The sequence below is a fragment of the Protomyctophum bolini genome (assembly GCF_963924005.1).
Source record: "Protomyctophum bolini genome assembly, chromosome: 16".
NCBI classification, from domain to species: Eukaryota; Metazoa; Chordata; class Actinopteri; order Myctophiformes; family Myctophidae; genus Protomyctophum; species Protomyctophum bolini.
Window position 1 is genome coordinate 10,591,381 of NC_137877.1, and position 22,034 is coordinate 10,613,414.

At 44.3% G+C, this 22,034-nt stretch overlaps 1 protein-coding gene across 1 annotated transcript in view; it reads right to left on the reverse strand.

The window, feature by feature from the left end:
• The window catches only part of vwa8 (von Willebrand factor A domain containing 8), a 120,576-nt gene that overhangs the window by 42,470 nt on the left and 56,072 nt on the right, over positions 1-22,034 (reverse strand). The window contains exons 26-37 of the mRNA XM_080786562.1: positions 17,449-17,600; positions 14,765-14,873; positions 14,036-14,174; positions 13,578-13,765; positions 10,616-10,750; positions 9,747-9,811; positions 9,448-9,573; positions 8,421-8,530; positions 5,443-5,594; positions 4,079-4,283; positions 3,832-3,913; positions 1,689-1,893 (exon numbers count right to left, since the gene is read on the reverse strand). Coding sequence (XP_080642688.1) covers positions 1,689-1,893; positions 3,832-3,913; positions 4,079-4,283; positions 5,443-5,594; positions 8,421-8,530; positions 9,448-9,573; positions 9,747-9,811; positions 10,616-10,750; positions 13,578-13,765; positions 14,036-14,174; positions 14,765-14,873; positions 17,449-17,600 — 1,668 coding nt within the window. The remainder of the gene's footprint in view (positions 1-1,688; positions 1,894-3,831; positions 3,914-4,078; positions 4,284-5,442; positions 5,595-8,420; positions 8,531-9,447; positions 9,574-9,746; positions 9,812-10,615; positions 10,751-13,577; positions 13,766-14,035; positions 14,175-14,764; positions 14,874-17,448; positions 17,601-22,034) is intronic.

Consider the following 22,034-nt stretch of genomic DNA (forward strand, 5'->3'; position numbering starts at 1 on the left):
AATGCCGTCTATATTGGTTCCATGAACCCTGTACCCAGTGTACTGGGCTGAATGTACTCTGACCCATGGTAAGGTCAGTACAAAGCTATTACATCATCGCCACAAAGACCCTCCATTCACAAATGCAATAGTGGAGACGGATATATTGACATTTTCCATAATAGGCAACGTGTGGGTGTCTTGGTGACTTAAAAAGTTTTCCACCGGGACAGTCACAGGACACAAACTGTGTATTTGTTCTAATGTTTCTCAAGCTGTAACTTGGGACCTAAAAGTGAGTCATAAGATATATTTGAATGGAAAAACTATTTTACAGTAGAGAGAACAAAATGGTCAAGCTCAGGTAACAAGTGAATATTTCTGAGAGAATACTGCCACCTAGTGGTCCTCCAGAGATATTACGGGCTGTATGAATCAAAAGTATTTCAGGCCTTTCTGTGTGGAGTTTGCATGTTCTCCCCGTGTCCCCTAGCGTAGCGCTCACAAAAAACATGCAGTAATACTGGTCTCTAAACTGCCTCCCCCTGGCCAGCCGGGGCGCCTGATGGAGGGGAAAGTTGAAACTAGTTGAAATAACGTGTTCCTTCCACGCGCTACGTCCAACCCTGTCAGGTGAAAAGAAGCGGCTTGGACTTCTCACGCTTAGAAGGAAACCTGAGGTCAGTCCGTTGCTCTCCCCAGGTTGGCAGAGGGAGTGTAGCTCCCAGGATTACATTAGATCAGGGGTTTTCAACAGGTGGTCCATGGACAACTGGTGGTCCCTGACGGTATTGCATGTGGTCGCTGACCATGGAATTACTAATGTAGTAAACAGTGAACTGAATGACCTGGTGACCTATGATGACCGCCCATGTAGTCGTTTACTGACAAATCGGAGGCTCGGAGGTCAAGAAATGACCTCCGAGAGGGGAGTTAGAAGGGAGTTAGAATCTCAAGAGTTCATCAGGTATTATCAGGTTGAGTATATTATTAGAGTAGGAGTGGACCTGGTGAGACGTAGGAGGGGCCCGGACAGGAGACAACCCACAGAGCCTAGTCCTTCCATGCACGCACCAGAAGTGTACCTCCCAGCCCTGGCAGTGTAGTTCTGGAGTATTTCCAACGGATTGTGTGGCCCTGGTTTTGCCCTAGTGGGACTGATCGAGGGTAGCTACTGCAGGGACGTAAGTCGGGACTTGATCACTCCCGGCTGGGTCGCCTGAGTGAGGGGTACAGTATGATGCTGGAAGACCCGAAACCCCCGTTGACCTCAGGATACATCACTGAGGATACGTCCCAGGTGCATCCATTCAATATATTTTTAGTTATAGTTAGGAAATGATTAATTGTCAATGGACCGTTGGTTGAGAAACAGTGGGATGTACTGTATACACAAGGGATGCATAGCAAGTTACACAAAAAGCACTAATCTTAGCCCATATTCCCACCCAACACAACAGTGGTCCCAGCCTCCCAGGGTTGATTCTAAGTCAGGGTGGTGGTCCCTCGTTCACAATCAGTTGAAAACCCCTGCATTAGATAATTGACACTAGGTGAAAAAAATGGGTTGCAAAAATTGTGTGATAAAAAACAAACACACAAAAAAAGGTGTATTTCTGCATCCCGGTGATATGACAGTGTATCTTCATAATGCACATGGTCCATTTTACATGTCATGGGGAACTAGATTGACTATAACATATAATTACCTGTACAGGTCTGCCGTCCTCCGACCCAATCATATTCCTCCACTCCATCAGAGAACGCTGCAGGTTTTCCAACCCCGTCTCCCACAGTCTGACGTATCCGCCCATATCCACTGTGACCACGCCCCCGGAGCCCAGACCGGCCAATAGCACATCAGAATCTGACACCTTGGACAGCCAGTTTGTGTAGGGCGAGACGGTCGTGGCTCTGTCAATCACAAAGAGCCGTCGTCAGCCGGCCACATTTTTACCACTTCCTTCTTACTATCACACAGATTAATTTATCTCTTTTCTTTTATTTACTACACTAACAGATATTTCACCGAGCACACTTTACTTTCGTCTCGAAACCAAGCATAGCAGTTAACTAATTTACATTTTAGGCATTTTAATCTTAATCCAGAGAGACTTACATTAAGCAAGAACAAAAAGCACTGCGATACATCACATACATAAAAAGTAGTTATCGTGAAACGTAAGCTACAGTAATAACGTAACAGTGGAATATCGAACCAATCATTCGATTTATGTATCAAAGATTAATACCTCGCATCCTATATATTAAAATTGGCAAATGGGAGGGCCGAATTGGAGCCATCTGTAAGTTGTGCTTTTACAGCGGTTTTAAAAGAGGGTAGGGATTCACTTATTTATGGCTGTTAGTTGATGGGGCATTCCACATTTTGGTGGCATAGCGGGAGAACAAATTGAAACCCTCATTCATGCCAAATCTGGATTGAACGTGACTTTGTGGAGCTCCCTCTGGTGTAGTGATTGTGGACTTGATTGTGAAGTAGTAGTTAGACAGGTACATATTGGGTATCAATGATGTGTAGTGCATCTTGTAGACATATTGCAAGTTGCTGTACTCTTGTCTTCTACCCTGGGCCATCCTACCCCAATACAATGAGAAAATGGGTTCTAGATGGAAGGCCAAGCAGTAGATGTCTGAAGCCTTGTGTGGTGCTGTGGACTGTGGTACCATGATGAGGTACATGCATGGTCAAAGTGACATTGGATGTACAGTACCTAAAGAGTCCTCAATGTATTATTACTGACCACCAGTGAAGAAATCCTGTACAAAAATCCTGTTCTTTGGTTGACACGTTTGATTTCTTTAGATGCCATTTTTCCACTGGAAAGCTTAACCTCTAAAATGCAACCCAGGTAGGTAAATTTCCTATTTTCTTGTGATCACATTGTCAAGGTGTGTTGCATTTGGAGAGAATTAGATGAATCTTGTCGAATAGGGAGCCCCAATTCCAAAAAGTCTGGTCTCCCATCATTAAACTACTCCAAGAGCTGAAATGAATGTATTTGCACAGGGGTGTGATGCCCTCTAGTGTCATTGACTGATATATCAGCTTGCGTGAGATGTGATTGCTTTTATTATTCTTTCTAGAGTGTGACACTGCCATTAGCAGTTTGTATGTTTTTTATGTCTTTATTTTCTAAATTAGTTTTTTATTGTTTGTAATATGGTTGTGGTTTATTTCGTATCTGTTAATCTTGTATTGAGCACGGTCTTCATAATAAATATTAGGTGTAATGTTAGAGCCCACAGAAGTGAACCTTTCAAGCCTGTTTTCTCAACTCGCTGTTTTCTGCAAGACATTACTCTATAAGCCATATCTCCAAAACTGGTGGGTCAAACTGAACAACCAATGTCAATTTGAAGCTATGATCCCCTGCTTTCACATGACATGAAACAACGAGAATCACAATATGTGGAACATTTAAAAAAAAAAAAGATTATTATTAGATATTTGTTTTTACAGTAAATATTCCATAGCGTTCATTAGAGTGGTCTACTTGGTAACAATGCAAGTTGGAAATGAATTCCCCACCCAGTTATTATGTATGTGTCCCTTTTATTGCCATATATGGAGTTCTGGTAACGATGTAAGTTGGTCCACCTCGGCTATGCAATACCCGTTTCAATATACTGTATGGCGATTTCTGTATCTGTCTCTCTGTGTCCATATATTCCTATACCGGTATATGGAGTTCTGTGTCCCGCTGTAGCCGTGTCGGAGTACCCGTTACACCCATCTGTCTGTGTCCATTTTAGGAGCATACTCCATATACAGAAAAATCTCCATATCAAGGGCTAGGACATACAGTATGTGGTAGTTGGTCTATTTACCTTGGTACAGGAATGTATTTGAGTTTCTTAGAGTTCAGGTCTGTCACCTCCAAGTAAGCTGCACTCATGGGAGGGGTGACATCTAAGTGACAAAAGAGAACAGAATAATATCATTCATGCCTTCTCATGTATGCTGAATGCCTGATCTGTGTGATTTCACAATTTGTGGAAAAGTTCCAAATGCATTTTTTTTTAAAGTAAGCAGTAGTTTTACTCTTGCTCACATCTAACCAAAATGAACTCTGACCTTTGGGGTAGACTTCCTTCAAGGGCACCTGGGTGGGTGGGAGAGCTCGGACCACCTGATTGGCCGACAGCATACTGACGCAGTTGCTTCGTTTGGCTCGGCCGGAGCTGAGACCCCCTCTGTAGAACATGTGACCTCCACCCTCTCCGCCCTGTACCTCTGATAGGTCCACAGGCCTCTTATAGGTGTACACTTCATTAGGTGACTGACCAGAGAGGAAAGAATCACACCCGTGTGAAGTGAGGGGCGCTCTTATCATCACGATGTCACATGTTGATTTGCTCGTCCACATATGACGTACATTCTCCATTCATTGTCAATGGGAATTTATGTGTAAGACGATAATCTACACTAATAGCTGAATATAGACAAATCCACAGAGGTGTAATCCATTGAGCAGGTGCTCCGTAGGCCAGGTGTGGCTAATCAGTGCTGCTGTGCTTAATGGTACACCTCAGTAATGGCCGCACCCAGGCAACCCTCTGTGGATTTGTCTATAGAGCGTCGCAGTCCCTCCCCCTTTCAGAACAACGAGTGGCCCAGGAAATGAATCTCAATGCATTTTTCCCATAGGCTTTTCTTAAAGTATTTATTTAAAGACGGTTACGCCACGGACAAAGCCAACTCGGATCGTGACAAATCTTGACAATGAACACAATGTTTTGGGCCGATCAAATAATTTATAAGAAGAAAAACAAAACAAATAGTCTTTATTTTCTTCTTTCTAATGATTTTATCGGCCCAAAATATTGTGTTCATTGTCATGATTTGTCACGATCTGCGGCGTAACCGTCTTTAAATAAATACTTTAAGAAAAGCCTATGGGCAAAATGCATTGAGATTCATTTCCTGGGCCACTCGTTGTTCTGAAAGGGGGAGGGACTGCGACGCTCTATAGGAGGGCCCCTTAAAAAATTTAATAAATAACTTTGCTTACCTACGCTAAGAACATAATCGTATAGCCTTGTGGTCAAGGTACACATAGAAATGCTAAAGATGGAGGACAGAGCTGTCAGGAAAGCTGGCCAATCAACAACACTTTGCATATTATCATTAAGAAAATCCACCAATCATATTGAATGTTGTGGAAAAAGATGCTTTTCTATGTAATCAGTGTCCTTTGGAACAAAGTCTTAACACGTGTTATAAGCAATTCACCAATGTTCCTAAATAGAAAATGTGAATGATAAGATATATCCATGTCAAATGTATTCAAGGAGTCTTGACTTGTTAGTCAGAATGTATTGCCCAGGGGAATTTCCAAGTTGGAATGCGAGTGAACAGGCTTTGCAATAGCTCTTTCCAAACTAAGGTGAAGAGAGTAATGCACTCAAGAACACCCAGTCATCTTTCTGTATGCTCACCATGAGGTCTGGGAAGCCCACAATGATGGTGGCATAGGATCCGGTGTCTGCCAGCAGACGGTTAGGGGAGACGATCTTCTGGTCCAGAGCTGCGCTCAGGTTCTCGTTGGGGAGTTGGTCACACGACAGCATCTGGGGAAGGCCCACCTCACCTGGAGAGAGAGAGAGAAATGAGCGAGAGAATGGGCTAGGGAGAGGCCCAAGTATCAAGTTGGGAGGAATATCCTACTATAAATGTGTACGTGTGTGTACGGTTGTAATGCACGTAACTCGAGAACCGTTTGACCCACCGACTTCACATTCGACACACGCCTTCCACACCCCCGCAGGGAGTGCAGTGCCAGGTATCGAGTCGGTCGGACCCACGGTTCTCCAGAACCACCACAAAAGGCTCTGGCCAGTGGGCCTAATGAGGCCAACTCCTTTCACCTGTGCAATTTCCAGCCTCTGCCTCAGCCAATTGAGGCTCAAACAATCAGGCTCTGCCAGTGGGCCCAATTGATCGCCAAGTACACTTTTCAGTTTGCAGTCTTAACACACACAGGCACGTACACAGATCTCCATGTGGGACACCGGCTGACAGTTAAAACGGGTGCTATGGCAACGTATATCATTAGGTTCCCAAGTTGCATCGTTCCCAAGTAGGCCGGTGGCCGACTGCGACGGGCACGTACAGGTCTAGTATATATATATAAAAAGATCTTGTACAGCAGATTTCCCTGATGTAACAGACATCACACTTGTGGGGAGAAAATTGAGCGAGTGGCTTAATGACACACTTAAGAGAGAGCGATCCAGACAGCCAGACAGTGTCAATGTGCAGCATTAATAATAATCTCATCTCGGCAGCCCCTCGTCTTTCTCAGGAACAAATATAATTTTTCCTCAGAGTACTTGAGGAAGTTCAGTGGCCCCAATTAGCGAATCAAAGGATCATTAGAGTTATTTCTCTGAATTATGATCCCGGTGCACTCATTCAGCCTCGCTCGATGAACATTACTCATGACATCAGTGAGGATAATAATTATGAAACATGAAATTATAACGACGATCATCCTAGGTGCTCTGCGTTAAAATCTTGCGTGAAGGGTTTTACAGTACTTTGACCTGAAGTAGAATGGAGGTCTTTGTCATGGTAGGGGGCAGAGGTCTGGTTGAGGGGCGCAGTCTGTCTGGTAATTAAATTGGGTTGATGTCATGTCATGTACATTCAGTAACATTTATGTATGAGATGACAGGACAAATAATTAGATATTTACATATCATCTTCAATGATATCAGGCGAGAGAATAATATTCTGAATCTTTTCCTTTTTTTATTTTTGAGTGGAGACTCTAAGGCCCGATTACTTCCCGTTTACCGCTGCAGAAAGAATAGCCTCGTCTCTCCTAATCCAGGGCGCTCTCCGTGGTTTTGATCTGATGGATATATACTAAGCGCTTCATTTCTGACTTCTCATCAGCATCTCGTTCAAAATATGCACGCTTTCGATTATTTAGCGAATTAATAGAAACGAGAGCAAGGTAAGCTAGCAAAATATTTCTCCGTTTTTTTCCCCCGGATTGCTTCCGGGTTCAGAGTAAAAGCGGGGCCATGTTTTCCCGGCACCCCAGAAACAAGTTATCTTTAGCTTTTAAGTTCCTTCCCAGTGCTATCGACTCAAACAGAGTACACTTATCCACATTTCTCGTGTCACCCTTCCCATTTTGTCCTCAAACGATAGTTCAAGACATCATCTGTTCAAAGTCTCCTCTTTGTTTCCAGATACCGCTGGGTTGGACTGAATCCTTGCTATGGCTCTCATGATCCACCGGGGACAGCCTGGTCGATGCCGAGTGCTCTCATGTCAGCCAACATGCTCATTTGCCAGGTCTTCTTTTTAACCAGCCAATTGGTCTGGTTCCCTCTCAGTTAATTGACATTAATTTCTTCAACCGGTCATTTGGTGTGTCTGACAATCTCAGTCTGTCTGTCTGTCTCTCCTCACCACATCCGCTAAACTCCTCCACTTGCATCCTCTGTCTCAGTTCCACTCTCCTCATCCTGCTTTCTCCAGCTTCTCGCTTGTGTTCCACAATCAGAACCCAAAGTTGAAAATGATAAAGCAGTCTCAAAACTCGTACCGCTGTGCAGAAGGGCACACATATCGCTTCTGTATGTCTTCTGCCGCAGATTGAATACACTTTGTATTCGGGGATTTGGAAGAAAGGAATGACTGCCCTGAAGTTCTTCCATCTGCTCTGTACTGGTGTAAACTACTATATAATAGAATAACAAACAATAGCAGTAAAAAACAGACCCACAGACCTGTGACACCTATCCCAGGATGGTGTATTCTTTATCACATAGTAGTTGTTACGTGTGTAAGTATAGTGTTAACCCATTTTGGGCGGGAACCCCTTTTGGGGTTTTAAACATTATGTTATAATTTAGCTATTGAAAAATAGCAGATCTACAAGCTCATAGCGCGCCACTCGGTGGCACGCTATGAGCTTGTAGGTCTGCTATTTTTTTTAAATCGAGTTTTTAACTCAAATCTTTGCTACTGAGAGGGTCGACTGGAACTACATATTTTCAGATGGGGGTCAATGTCATATAATATTTGGGGTTCCTTTACATGAATATGTTTGAGAACAACTGACATAGAAACATGTTTTTTTTTTCAGATTCTCTTTTTTTTTGAATTTCGTAAATTTCGTCAGGCCTAAATGGGTTAAAACAGGGTGTACCAGAGCTGGTTCCGTGCCCGGAGGTGACGGCGTCCTGGGTTAAATGGGTTAAAACAGGGTGTACCAGAGCTGGTTCCGTGCCCGGAGGTGACGGCGTCAGGCCTAAATGGGTTTAAACAGGGTGTACCAGAGCTGGTTCCGTGCCCGGAGGTGACGGCGTCCTAAATGGGTTTAAACAGGGTGTACCAGAGCTGGTTCCGTGCCCGGAGGTGACGGCGTCAGGCCTAAATGGGTTAAAACAGGGTGTACCAGAGCTGGTTCCGTGCCCGGAGGTGACGGCGTCCTCGCTGATGCTGTGAAGCTGGCACACTCCAGAGTCCTCGGCTCCCATGTGCATGGGCTTGGTCAGCAGGAACTTCCTGGTGGACAAAAACAAACACACCCGGTTTGCAGATGATGTTTTCCATGTGCAACACGTCTTAAAACCCTTTACCAAACTCTGAAAATGTTTCAGAGGAGATTTGAGGGGAACAGGCGGATGGACGAACAGTAAGAAAAGAAGGGGCGCAGGAAGTGGCTAATGAGATGGGGAGAGATGCAAAGAGAAAGGAGAGACAGGTAAATAGAGAAAGAAAGACATTGTTGGTGTTTAAATGTTTTTCCGTACATTCTTGCCCTACTTCGTCATACTACACAGCATCATCACACGAAGAAAAAAAAAACATTTTGGACATAGTAGGCATGTAACGATGCACTCAACTCACGATACGATACGTATCACGATATGAGGTTCACGATACGACTTTTCACTATATTTTCAACACATTTATTTTCCAGACAAATGACCAATTTCTTTTTTTTTTATGATTTATCTTCCCCCCCAAGCTTTTTTCACAATTTTATTTAACTACATTGCAAACATAATTGCCTTCCTTGATGTATTAATGAGCATCAATTAACGACCATCACCTGGGCACAGTCACAGACACATACAGCTCCCCTCTGCAGGCCTCTACTACTGAAAGTGACTGCATGGAGTCTCTCATTTCTCTCCAAAAGCATGTGAATATGATGGAATATGATTACAGCTCACATATCATATCACACACTAGCACACTTTTTTTTTTTTTTTCATAAATTTCTTTTTAAATGAATCGATAAATATCGCCGGGATATAATATCGATATATCGCTATATACGATATCGTTACATAGGATTACCTAGGATATAGGCCTATGAGGTTTCCTTTCCACCAGACAGCAAAGACATGATTGACGGCTGCAGAGAGAGACCGAGAGAGAGAGAGAGAGAGAGAAAGAGAGTGTGTGTTGTTTACTTGTTGGTATTGCTCTCCAGCAGTAGCCAGCGGTCCTCTGCCACCAGGAAGACAGCCTTCACGTTGATGGGCAGAGAGATGGAGTGGACCCGTCCCTCCAGCACATCCAGCACCTCCAGCTGGTTGCTGTGGTCACACACACACACGCACGCACGCACGCACACGCACACACACACACACACACACACACACACACACACACACACACACACACACACACACAGACTATTGCAGCAATGTTTCTTGTAGCAACAGTACGGTCTGCAGTGTGTGCTAGGCTTTATCACAGAGACACTCACCCATCCTCCTTGTAGAACAGAAGCCAGTTTTTGTGGGAGAAGTCACAGCACATCTTATGAGCAGCCTGCAAAATAACAAGGCTCACAATTAGAGGCACTAACTACTTAAGACTACTTAACTATCAATAAGGGCAAAAGGACCTAGGGTGGGTATGGGCACTGATAGCCTCGATATACCCAGGCTTTCATTTCGTCTGCGCGAAAAATGAAAAGCCTGGATTTACGCATGGGCTGCACTGGCCTAAAAAGTGGAAGTCAACCCTTCCGCGTATAGGCGTCGCTCCAAACGATGTGACGTCGGGGCTCTGAGCGGTGTGCAGCCCTCAAAATAACACCGTGAGGAAATCATTACCGGTGGAACTTCAAACGAGGCTATGCGAGGAAAATGAGGAGAACCCACCAAAAAAAACCAACGTGTGCCGACTCCGTGATAAAAAAAAGCGTGGTATACTCCAGCAACCAGTGGTTTCCGCTTCTGGTTCGACACAATAACAGTGCTGCACGGGGGGGGGGGGGGGGGTTGAGACCGGGGCTGTGACGGACAGATCGGTGAACCAATCAGTGTGTGCGCAAATCTGAGCCGCGACCCTCCCCATCTAGGCCAGAAAGGTCTAGCGTTAGCTGGAGGAAAGAACATGTGGGCACCGCCCTGGGGGACTCCTCCTGACTGAGCCACAGGTTGAGTGACAAAACTGCTTTTTCAAGAAAACAGTCAGGATTTAGAAGACATGTGCAGAATCGTTCCCAGGTCAAAATGGGTTAATACTCTTGAGAACCACTGGTCTAGGGCTCTCCAGGATCAGAACTCTGGCATCGGTCTGGGCTCCCAATTCCTAGCTCTGGCAATTATAACTTTATTATGCTCAGACCTGCGCCTCCTTTTTGCTGCTGTTCCACCAGTTGGAGGTCTTGGGCGTGGATGTTGTGGACGGCTCACTCTCCGGGGACAGCATGAGCCTCCGCACAGCCCCCGTCACCACGTCCAGATGGAGCACTGTGTTACTCTGAAACACACACACACACACACACACACACACACACACACACACACACACACACACACACTTGAGTCACTCTGGTGTACCTACTGTATTGTGGGTTTCGGTTATCCGCTCAGAGACTGCGTGTGGAAATGGGAAGATGGAGCCGCATACCACATGAACAGCGGTTTTGCCAATGTGAGACTGGTATACAAAATGAACAGCACATACTGGTTTGTCCCCTCACACAAGATATCAGAGTGAAATATGGACATGAGGGTATTGATTTGAGCTCACTCGTTGTGGGCACTAACAGAGAGACTTTGCATATGCTACATGCCTGCCTGTCACTTGTGGAGCAATAGAAAGCTCCTGTTGTAAAGGGATGTTGTGTTGTGTATTGTATATTTTAATGTATTGTACCTTTTAAAGTTTTTGATTCATGGGTTTTTTATTATTGTTTGGACCCAATGTTTTATACATTTGTGTCAATAAAGTAACTAACTAACTAACTAACTGGGCATGTAGTAATATGTGATTATTGTAGGCTGACATTAATGTATTATTACTGAAATTGTGAAAAGTGTTTATTTACATGGTCACAAATCATCATGTGATGCATGTGAGCCTGTAGATCTGCTATTCTTGCTACACCGTCGATAATTTTTAGTGAATATCTTCTGATGCCGACAACCAGCAGAGGGCAGCAGACCTCTCCTGGCTGTACCAAACAAATGCTTCCATTTAGTCTTCTATATATATAACACATCTAGAACTATGTCCTACTACTGTTATGCAAGATATATGCGTCTTGTGTGTGAGATAATGTGTATATATAGTGTGTGTGTATATGCATACATACATATGCTGAATACTTGGATGAGCGGTACATGAACATTGTGTGTGTGTGTGTGTGTGTGTGTGTGTGTGTGTGTGTGTGTGTGTGTGTGTGTGTGCGCGCGCGCGCGTGCGTGTGTGTGTGTGCGTGTGTGTGTGTGTGTCTCACAGATGAGCAGTGCCAGGGCTTTCATTCATGACGCACTAGGGCTTAATCTTCAATTGACTTTTATGAGGGGGAGCCACGGGGGAGCTGGCTGAGGGCCCCGGGCCCCCCCAGCACAGGCCCCTACCCTACCCTCAGCCCGGTGCGTAATGGTTTCCTTATGGCCTCGGTTGTATACACTCCACTGTATACCGGATTAGCTATTCATAGAAAGGGGGCAATCCTCGCTCAATCACTCCAAAGATATACTGGCCTTGGAGGTAGCGTGTGTGTGTGACAGGGCCCGAGGTGTTTCATTCAGCCTTTGTGTGTGTGTGTGTGTGTGTGTGTGTGTGTGTGTGTGTGTGTGTGTGAGTGACTGTGTGCGCATGCATGCACCAGTGAACATGCTTTCCCCTGGGAGAACGATGACCCGCGACCGAACCGTACGCTTGTCTGGAGCTCCTCAGTTTTGGACAGACGCAACATGATCCATCTCTTGCTTTCTTTCCACACTGGTATTTTTAGAACCTCTCCTCGTTGCCTAATACGCAGCAGCTGTGGTAGCTGTTCTAGCTGGGCTGAATACTTTCCATGCATTGTTCTTGTCCCCGCAATCTCCTCTCGTAAGGCCGGGGTCTTTCGAGGTAAGTCAATTAAGGGCGGCGGAGGGGGACAACCACAGACATTCACAGCACAAGCACACACTTACCCCAGTGTGCACACGGATTTCGGTGTGGTTGTTGTGCACATGGCGCGTTCACAAGAGCGCACACAGACACAGCCCAATTGGTTGAAGGGCTCAAGCTTGTCCTCACCAGCTTTGCAAAACACCAGATTACATAAGGGCTGCGTTAAACAGCCATTCAGAGTGGACGTCGATGCACTCGAGGAAACTATTTTGAAATTGAACTACGGTCCCTCACTCAAAACCGGACAACATTGCTCTGTGTGAGTGCAGTACAGTCTATTTAATAACTAGTGATGCGCCGAATATTCGGCCGCAGAAAACAATCGGCAGAAAATGGCTAAAAATGCATTTTTGGCCTATTCGGCCTATACTGTATATGAATGCATTCAAAAGAGCTGAATAAATGTTTTATGGACCCATAATAGTGATTATTATTTAAGTTAAGTTTTGCCATAACCATTTATTTTGCCATAAATCAGGTAGCTTTAAGGTAATGACAGCAATGGTAGGAAAAAATATATTAATCATATTCGGATATTCGGTATTCGGTGTATTCGGTTTCGGCCAAGAATTTCCCTTTTCGGTGCATCCCTAACCCTTTCAAAATCATCTACATTTAATTAAAGGTTGTTCTTTATTAAAAAGCTAAATCTCTGTATTCTGATAGTAAACAATGCTATAAAGTTTGTTCAGTAACAGAGGTACTATCCACGTCTCTCCAGCTCTTTAGTAAACGGGTCGGAAAATAAATGTTCAGGTGGGACTATATGGGACACATTATGGTAATGTAGAGCCATTTATTTATTTTAACAAAAAGAAAAAGAAAATAACTTACACCAACATTCACGGTGCAAAGTATCATCTACGTACACACAGTACTGTATGTACGTTTAACCCAGTCAGGACAGGTAGGTACCCCTTTTGGTATTTTAAGCATTATGTTATACTTCAGCAATTGATCTGCTATTTGGACTTGGACGTGCCACCGAGTGCCGCGCTACGAGCTTGTAGGTCTGCTATTTTAGAGAAATCGAAGAAGTGTGAATATTTTCAGATGGGGGTCGGCGGCCAATTACATATCATTTCGGGGGCTCCTTGATATGAAATAGTTTGAGAAACCATTGACATAGAAAACTAGATTTGGAAGACCAAGTCCAAGTGCGCCATGATCTGTATACCTGCTCCTCGTGGATGACCACCTGCCCGTCCAGGGGGCTTCCCAGGGCGGCTACGGTGACGCAGGGCTGCCACACGCCGCTGATGGTCCTGGGGAAGACGTCGTACAGCTCCATGCAGTGGATGGTCTCCCCGTGCTCCTTCATGGCATACAGGCACACCGGGTTGCACGTCGCCACGTAAATCATATCTGCAAAGGTAAAAAGATCCATCGAATGACGCTCATTAATGAACACATAGTGAACACGGGAACACGGACATTGCTGTTCCTTGGAGTGGTTGCACCACTCAAAAATACAAATAAAAAGTATGTCATGACATCACAGGTCCTCTCAAATTTTGGACAGCTGGCTCCCCCCGGTTATAGCAAATGTGCTACCATGTGCTGAGCTGCACATGGTGGTATTTGTGTGTGTGTGTGTGTGTGCGTGCGCGTGCGTGTGAGAGAGAGCGCGTGTACCGTCTTTGGTGGTGACATCACATATGATGTTGACCTCGTTCATGGGGATTTGCCAGTGTGCTTTCTCCTCGCTGAAGCTCAGCGCTCTGCTCTCCTGTCTGTCACAGGGGTAGCCCTGCACGCGCAGGAACACTGGGCCCTGGGAACAGAACGGGACACGCTCGTTAACACACACACACACACGTCACATACTGTATGCATACGCAATTTTACACACACGCGCATGTGTCTTTGATAACTATGGTTTCACGTGTGTGTGTGTTCTCTCCAGTCTCCACCGCTCAATGAGCAGTTGAGAGTCTGATATTCTGTGCCAAGAAGAGGCACCCGTGATGCTGAAAGGCCCATTTATACTTGATTGAAATACATGCAGACACTTCTGTACATAATGACACATGCAAGTATATGACGTTCCGTCTGTTGTCTGCATGAATTATGTCCATCTTTGTGCATCATTTTCTGAAAGCATTAGTGCAAACTGCCCAAGTCCAGTATGTGAGCAATGCATCCCGAGCGTATTATGTACTTAAGTATACACTATGTTCAGAGCCGGAGTAAAGTCACATTGTCAACATTTTGTTTTTTAGGGGACATTTCTCTCTCCACCGGGCAGTATCTGAAGGCGAATACTGCCATAGTGTACATATACTGAACCATTGTTTACATGGAGACATGTTGTATCTACGTTGTGCATGCACTACCATTTGGATGTTAGTGCTATTAATGTACCTTGATGTCTATGGGACGCGTCTCTGTGGGACAGAGCAGTGGGCGCTGAGCGTTGCCCTCCTGGTTGGTGGTCCAATAGCCTGACATCTTGACTTCTGGCAGGGGCAACCTGGAGGTGATGATAGGGACAGGATGACCTTTGCTAACTGATGCCTGAGCAACTGACAGTACTGAACATATAGAGCAACAGCAAGTTGTGAGGAGCGCTGAGAATATAATACCGTAAACACTAAACATAAATAATTGAACATAATTGGATTTTACGGCGCAAATGCAAATTTGTCTGCAAAGCAGTGAAACAACTACTATAACTTAATAAGTTAATACAATTATGTCCATGGCCGTTTTCTGACGGCTTATGGACTGCATTACAAAACTAAATTTTGCATGAGCAATTAACACAAAGTGCATCTAAACTCTATCATAGTCTATGGAAAATGTTCAGAGGAAAGCTGTGCTAAGCTGTCTGTGATCACTTGAAAACAAAGCATTGCATAGAAGCCACTACTGTCTCTAGACCGGCTAAGGCTTATGTACACTAATGTATGTGGTAGGTGAAGGTAAATGTGTGTGTGTGTGTGTGTGTGTGTGTGTGTGTGTGTGACCAGCCACCCTGCCCCGTTTTGTCTGGCCAGATGTTTATTGGACACTTCTTCCCATGAATCATTGCTGGGTTGGGGCCACAACCTTATTGGTTGCAGGTGGAGTACGAGATCACAATCTCAATATATAAGAGAGTACACGAGGGGAGTCCTCTGACCATAAATATATAAGAGAATACACGAGGGGGAGAGCATGGGGGGGGAGTCCTCTGACCATAAATATATAAGAGAATACACGATGGGGAGAGCGACCATAATACTTCTATCAATGGAAATGCTCAACAGACGATAGAAACCATCTCTGCTTCTTTGTGTCCAAATTTGGAAATCGTAAGCGCAAATATTTGCTTGTTATGCACGCAAGCTGTTGTGGGCAGAGGAGGAGTTAGTCCATTATGTTAACTGTTCAAGATGGGCATAGAATCCCTGTAGCATATGCCAACGAAGATGTACAGAATGACTGTAATTGTATGCCAACAATGGATTTGGACAGAGACTATTATTACTGTGTATATAAACGCTATGCAAGGAAAATACTTGTTTTTCGTCCCCGTTTTGGTTCTCAAGATGATGTAACTTGAGCGATACGTTAAAAAGACTTAACTAAACTAAATATAAGCCAGTATTTAAAAGATACAACAAAACCACAGGAGACAGAAGAAACAAATATTTTCCTTTATTAAACAGACACGTCTGTACATTATGAGGTAATTACGACCTTACCGTTCCCTGGTGGAAGGAGAAGATCAGCTAATGTCAAGGTGATTGACATAAACAAAACATCATGTTTACACTTCAAGCAGGAGGGTAGGAGACTTCATGGAAGCCACTATGTTAAAAGTCCAGGGAAGAATATTGACGGGGTTTACAGGCAAACGCCATCCACTTGCAATAACACTATTAAAAACAGCTAAAAGTTAGAAATGACCCTAAAGTCATTGAATGAAGTCCCTGTGAGCAAACTAAAGACGGGACAGAGGATCCGTTTATGCTCTCTAAAAGCACTCTTGGAGAGATTCCAACAGAGCTGTTTAACAAATCCACCCCGGCGACTGTGCTGATGTAACCGTACAGCCTCCTCTCATTAATGAACCAGTGGTGTGTTGTGGACTGGTTGGTGAACCTGCGGCTCAGTTGATTGATTTACGTCCTTTCAATTACATTGAGTGATCGCCTCTAAGAGTGATTGGAGTCCAAAAAACTGAAGGCTCTGCAGATTCAAGGCTATCAAATTGGGTCACCCCCCCCCCCCCCCCCCCCACACCTCCCCCTCTTGGAAATTATCAATCAACGCCTGGTATAAGTAAGAGCACTTTGGATTTCAGTTTTTGAATTAGAAAGTGCTTTATCATTAAATTAATTAATATTATTATTATTATTATTTATTTTTTTATCCCACGATTTTGTAACCCAGTTTTTCTTTTTCACCCAGTGCCAAAAAGTAATCCTGGGCGCTACACTTCCTCTGCCAACCTGGGGGGGCAGCAGACTGACCTCATGCCTCCTTCTATGCATGAGGAGTCCAAGCTGCTTCTTTTCACCTGACAGAGGAGAATTTCCCCGGTCGGACGTAGCGCGTGGAAGGGACACGTTATTCCGACCAGTTCCTTTCCCCTCCATCAGGCGCCCCGGCTGGCCAGGGGGAGGTAGTTTTAGAGACCAGGATTACTGTCTACTACTGTGCCACCGTGCCCCCGATAATATTATTATTATAATAATTATGAGCATCCCCTAAGCTAGACCTAAATGACAGGAATTCTTTACTTTCAGAGCGTCACATAAGGGGGGCATGCATCGTGTGTACTAGGCTATATTTTGGTGTACACTGACTGACCAGTACTTTTAGACTTTTAAGGTAGTTGCACACTGGACGCGTTTTTCTGAAAACCGATGGAGAAACGCCGCTAAAACGCCGCTCTGTGTGCAGGGACCTTTAAGGTGACAATGTGTGCCAGAAAGAGGTATGTCGCTTTAGTGTGTGTGTGTGTGTGTGTGTGTGTGTGTGTGTGTGTGTGTGTGTGTGTGTGTGTGTGTGCGTGCACATGCGTGCGTGCGTGCGGTCCTCGTCTCCAAGCGTCTTACTCCTTGGCCAGGGTGACGGAGGTGGGCTTGGCCCCGATAGGAATGCCGTGCTTGTGCAGCGCTCCGACCAGGACCTCCCGCGTGTCCTTGTTGTACGAGTCAAAGTCGAAGACGTTTCGCACCACGTTTGCCAGGCCCTCATCTGGGAATTTCTGATGGAGAGAGGGAGAGAGGGAGAGAGAGAGAGAGAAGTTAATTGAGGTGGGAGGAAAGAAAAGACAAGAGTAAAGTGGGACAGAGAGAGGTACAAACAAAAGAGTGCTGGAAGGCCTACTGTAGCAGCTAGCAGCTAACAGGGCTTCAGTGGCTATCTGAAAAGTAATTCATCCTTAAGACTCTCTGGGGTTTGGTTCCCTCTCTACACCACTGCAACAGGAGAGCAAAGTTCATCCTTAAGACTCTCTGGGGTTGAGACAGTGTGTTAGCCATAGTGAGAAACAACCGGCTGAACTTGCTCTCCTGTTGCAGTAATGAGAGGGAACCATCATTACTGCAACAGGAGAGCAAGTTCAGCCTGTTGTTTCTCACTATGGCTATCACACTGTCTCATTTATTTATGTTCATCACACTCTCTCTCCCTTTGATGCAGAATGGTGACAGGGCAACCTACTGTAATTACATTGCTGACAACTTCCCTTGAATGGGAGAGTCAGCCGTCTGACTACAGCAGACTACAGCTGACTATAGGCCCTCATTTATCAATCGAGTGTAAAATCTGCCACAGATTCGAGTGCAGGTTTCGTAGTACACCCACGTCGCCACAGCATTTATAAAGTGATCGCAAACAGCTGATCCTTCCTTAATTTCGTTCTGACGTTAATAAATGTGACGGCTGAAATCTATCTGGCACGCCCTATGAAATCAAGCCTCGCCCTCGTTTTTGAAAACGGCAATACGTTTCCTGAAACCATGGTAACATGAAAAAGTAAGTTTCTCCCGTGCCTTGCTGCTGCCCGCCTCACCCCCCTCTCTCATACACACGCACAGACGCACAGCACGCACACGCAACTTGCAAGCCCAACTCTACCTATATCTCCGATGCAGTTCCCACTTGCGCTGGCAGCCATGGCACGGTACATTTGGCATTCGAGCGACGCGTCGGGTTTATTAGATTGCACATACCGTAACTCCAGAGTCCAGAAAGACATCGGCCTGCTGTAGATTAGGCTACAGTAGGCTACCCACGTTGGGACTCTCCGCAGCTGAGCTGCAGCACTGCTGCACTATACTCTCCAACGTCACAGACAGCCCAAATCCTCGCATGTATGCGCTCATGCAAAACACTGTTTAAATGGCTTAAGCATCTCTTGCAACATTGTTTTTAATTGCGCGATTTTATCTCCTACTAATTTCATATGACACAAAGACACATCGTTGATGTATTCCTTAACTAGACAACCTCGGAGAGGTCGCAATTTAAAAAAATTGCAGAGTGTGGTTGCCGCAGTGGCTTACATATATATACCCCTCCCACTGATATTGCCAGCCTGTTACAGTTTCAAGTCACACCTTAGATCGTGTGTAAGTAATTCGGAGGGGATTTAACCCCCGAAATTCTGGTTTTCCGACAAACGGTTACATTTATCGCGTTTGCGGCGCCCCCTATGGATGAAAATGGAATTGCTTTTGGAACTCGGTTGAACGAACCACCCCGGACATGTGATTCAAATTTGGGATGGATTGGACATTCCGTTTGTGATTTATGGCATTTTTCGTGATATAGGCCCCTCCTACTGACTTCGGAAGACGATTACGGCCGAACGATACGCACTACCGAAAATCTGCAAATCTGTTTTAATCGGATGGGTCCAGAGATCACGTGTACAGATTTTTGTGAGATTTGGACAAAATCTGTAGGAGGAAAAGCAAAAAGTGTGTTTTGGACAAAATTCAAAATGGCGGAAAATCCATCATGGCGGACATGGGCGTGGCCTATATGGGGAGATGCGTCATGACCCAAGGAATCCAGGGAAAAAATAATTTTGATTTTACGACATACGGTTCAAGAGTTATGAGCCAAAAGGTAAAGTCGGCTGTTATAGCGCCACCATGAGGCCGACCTAAAAATATATATTTTTAATTAATTTTAGTGATAATTAGGAAATATTCCTCCAAGTTTTGTAACTATAGTGCTTACAGTCTCAGAGGGAAAAATACTTGAATGTGATTTTTTGCATTTTTCCATTGAAGTCAATGGGATAATTTAATTCACTAATAAATTCATATCAATTAAACTATACAACATTTCTCTTAGCAAAGTACACGCCATCGATTCCCGATTTTTCCGGTCAATTTGACATATGGCTCAAGTGTGTACAGTCAAAACTGAGGGAGGAGTAGTGCGTCAAAATAAAGACTAGTGGAATAAACTATGGAATAAGTGGAACTAGAAAGCAGTTCCCTACAGAAACTGCGTGGGCTCGCCAAAAGACGCAATGTATATAATGTACAGTAGAAAATGTATTAAAGCTGAAGGAAAAGTAAAAAAAAAGAATGTATAAAAATGTGTAAAAAGAATAAGCATAAATAACTGCATAAAAAAAAAAAAGTTAAAGTTTTTCTTAATAAGTAAAAAAAAAAGTTAAAGTTTTTTTTTAATAAGTAAAAAAAAAGTTAAAGTTTTTTCTTAATAAGTAAAAAAAAAAAAGTTAAAGTTTTTTCTTAAAGGGGGAGTGTCAAAGCCCGAGATTAACATTGCTGATAAGGTACATCACGTGGTCTGAATGAAAACAGTTTCAAACGACACGTGACTATATCTCAGGCTCTGACGTGACCTAGCATCTAGCCGAGCTGAGTGGCTAGCGCACAAAGGCTAGTGGTTTTGAGGTAACCTTTTGCGTCAGACTAGGTGAAAGTGTAATCAAAAAAAATATTTTATTGCTCGGAAATCTTCCTTACAATGACATTGAGTTGTTGCACTGAACTGAACTGAGCTGTTGCATAATCGCAATTTCGCGTGACTAGTCCGTCTGAAGCCCACCACACACCGGCTGCGAAGTCCCCCGTGTGTGCGAGAGAGAGAGAGACCGCCCCTATATCGGTGTGTGTGTGTGTGTGTGTGAGAGAGAGAGAGAGAGAGAGAGAGAGAGAGAGAGAGAGAGAGAGAGCGAGCGTGTGTGTGTGTGTGTGTGTGTGTGTGTGTGTGTGTGTGTGTGAGAGAGAGAGAGAGAGAGAGAGAGGTGGAGTAGTCACAGGCAGTGGTTACGTGAAGCTCCAGGGCTCCGTGAGCCCTGTTCAGCACTTAGCCGGCTGAGGGCGTGTCAGCGGGGGGGAGACAGATAGACAAGATGGGTACGATGGAACCCGTCGCGCGGAATTGCGATTATGCAACAGTTTTCCCTAAAACTTGGACGTCAACTCGGTGTCATTCTGGCGAGTTTTTTGTAGCAAAAAAGTAATTTTTCCACCAAACTTTTACCCAGCTATGAGGCTGAAGGTGGCCTCAAAACCACTAGCATGAGTTGATAGCCACCAGGAACGCTAACTCGCAGAGCCCAGAGCCGCTCTGACATTTAGACCAGATACAAGATCAATTTCATTGGTCAAATTGAGCTGGCCCGACTTTACGTCACAATCTAGATGCTAGCGTTAATAGCCTTAATAGCTTCCCGAGGGGCGTGACATACCCGCTTTAATAAGTAAAAAAAAAAAAAGTTAAAGTTTTTTCTTAATAAGTAAAAAAAAAAAAAGTTAAAGTTTTTTTTCTTTTTTTAAGTTTTTTTCATTTTTTTAAGTTTTTTTTCATTTTTTCATTTTTCCATTTTTTTCACTTTTTCAATTTTTTTCAAATTTTTTCAATTTTTTTCAAATTTTTTTCAAATTTTTTCAATTATTTTCAAATTTTTTCAATTTTTATTTTGAAAAAAAAAAAAAAAAAAAAAATGTTTTCATTTTTGTGCGTGCGTGCGTGCGTGCGTGCGCTTGCGAGAGCTGTGTAAAGGCCAGCCAATAGGAAGACAGGGTGTGTGTGTGCGTGTGTGCGTGCGTGCTCTTGCGAGAGCTGTGTAAAGGCCAGCCAATAGGAAGACAGGGTGTGTGTGTGCGTGCGTGCGAAGACAGGGTGTGTGTGTGTGTGCGTGCGTGCGCACACTTGCGAGAGCTGTGTAAAGGCCAGCCAATAGGAAGACAGGGTGTGTGTGTGCGTGCGTGCGTGCGTGCGAAGACAGGGTGTGTGTGTGCGTGCGTGCGTGCACTTGCATGTGTCTAGCCTAATTGCACAAATAGCAGACCTACAAGCTCACAAGGTATGGCAGAGCAACTCATTGAGATCTTGTAACTTTAATGTCAAGCCCTGTAATTAAGCCCTTATATGTCTCAGCTGTGGAAGTAAAAAGAGTTCTACTACTTGCCAGCACTATGACTGGGAGATTTCAATGGTCCTGGATGGAGGAAACTATGCCCCGAACAAATTGCTCTATCGCAAAAAGTAAAAGTCGAATGCAAATATTTTTTTCGCTGTGAGTGGCCTGAGATATTGAGGTACACCATGTGCGATTGTGGTGTTGGTACGATTGAAAATGTGGTTATAAGAGCGAGTTAAGAATTGTCAGCGCGATAATTTCCTCGTAAGAATTATACAATGGAGG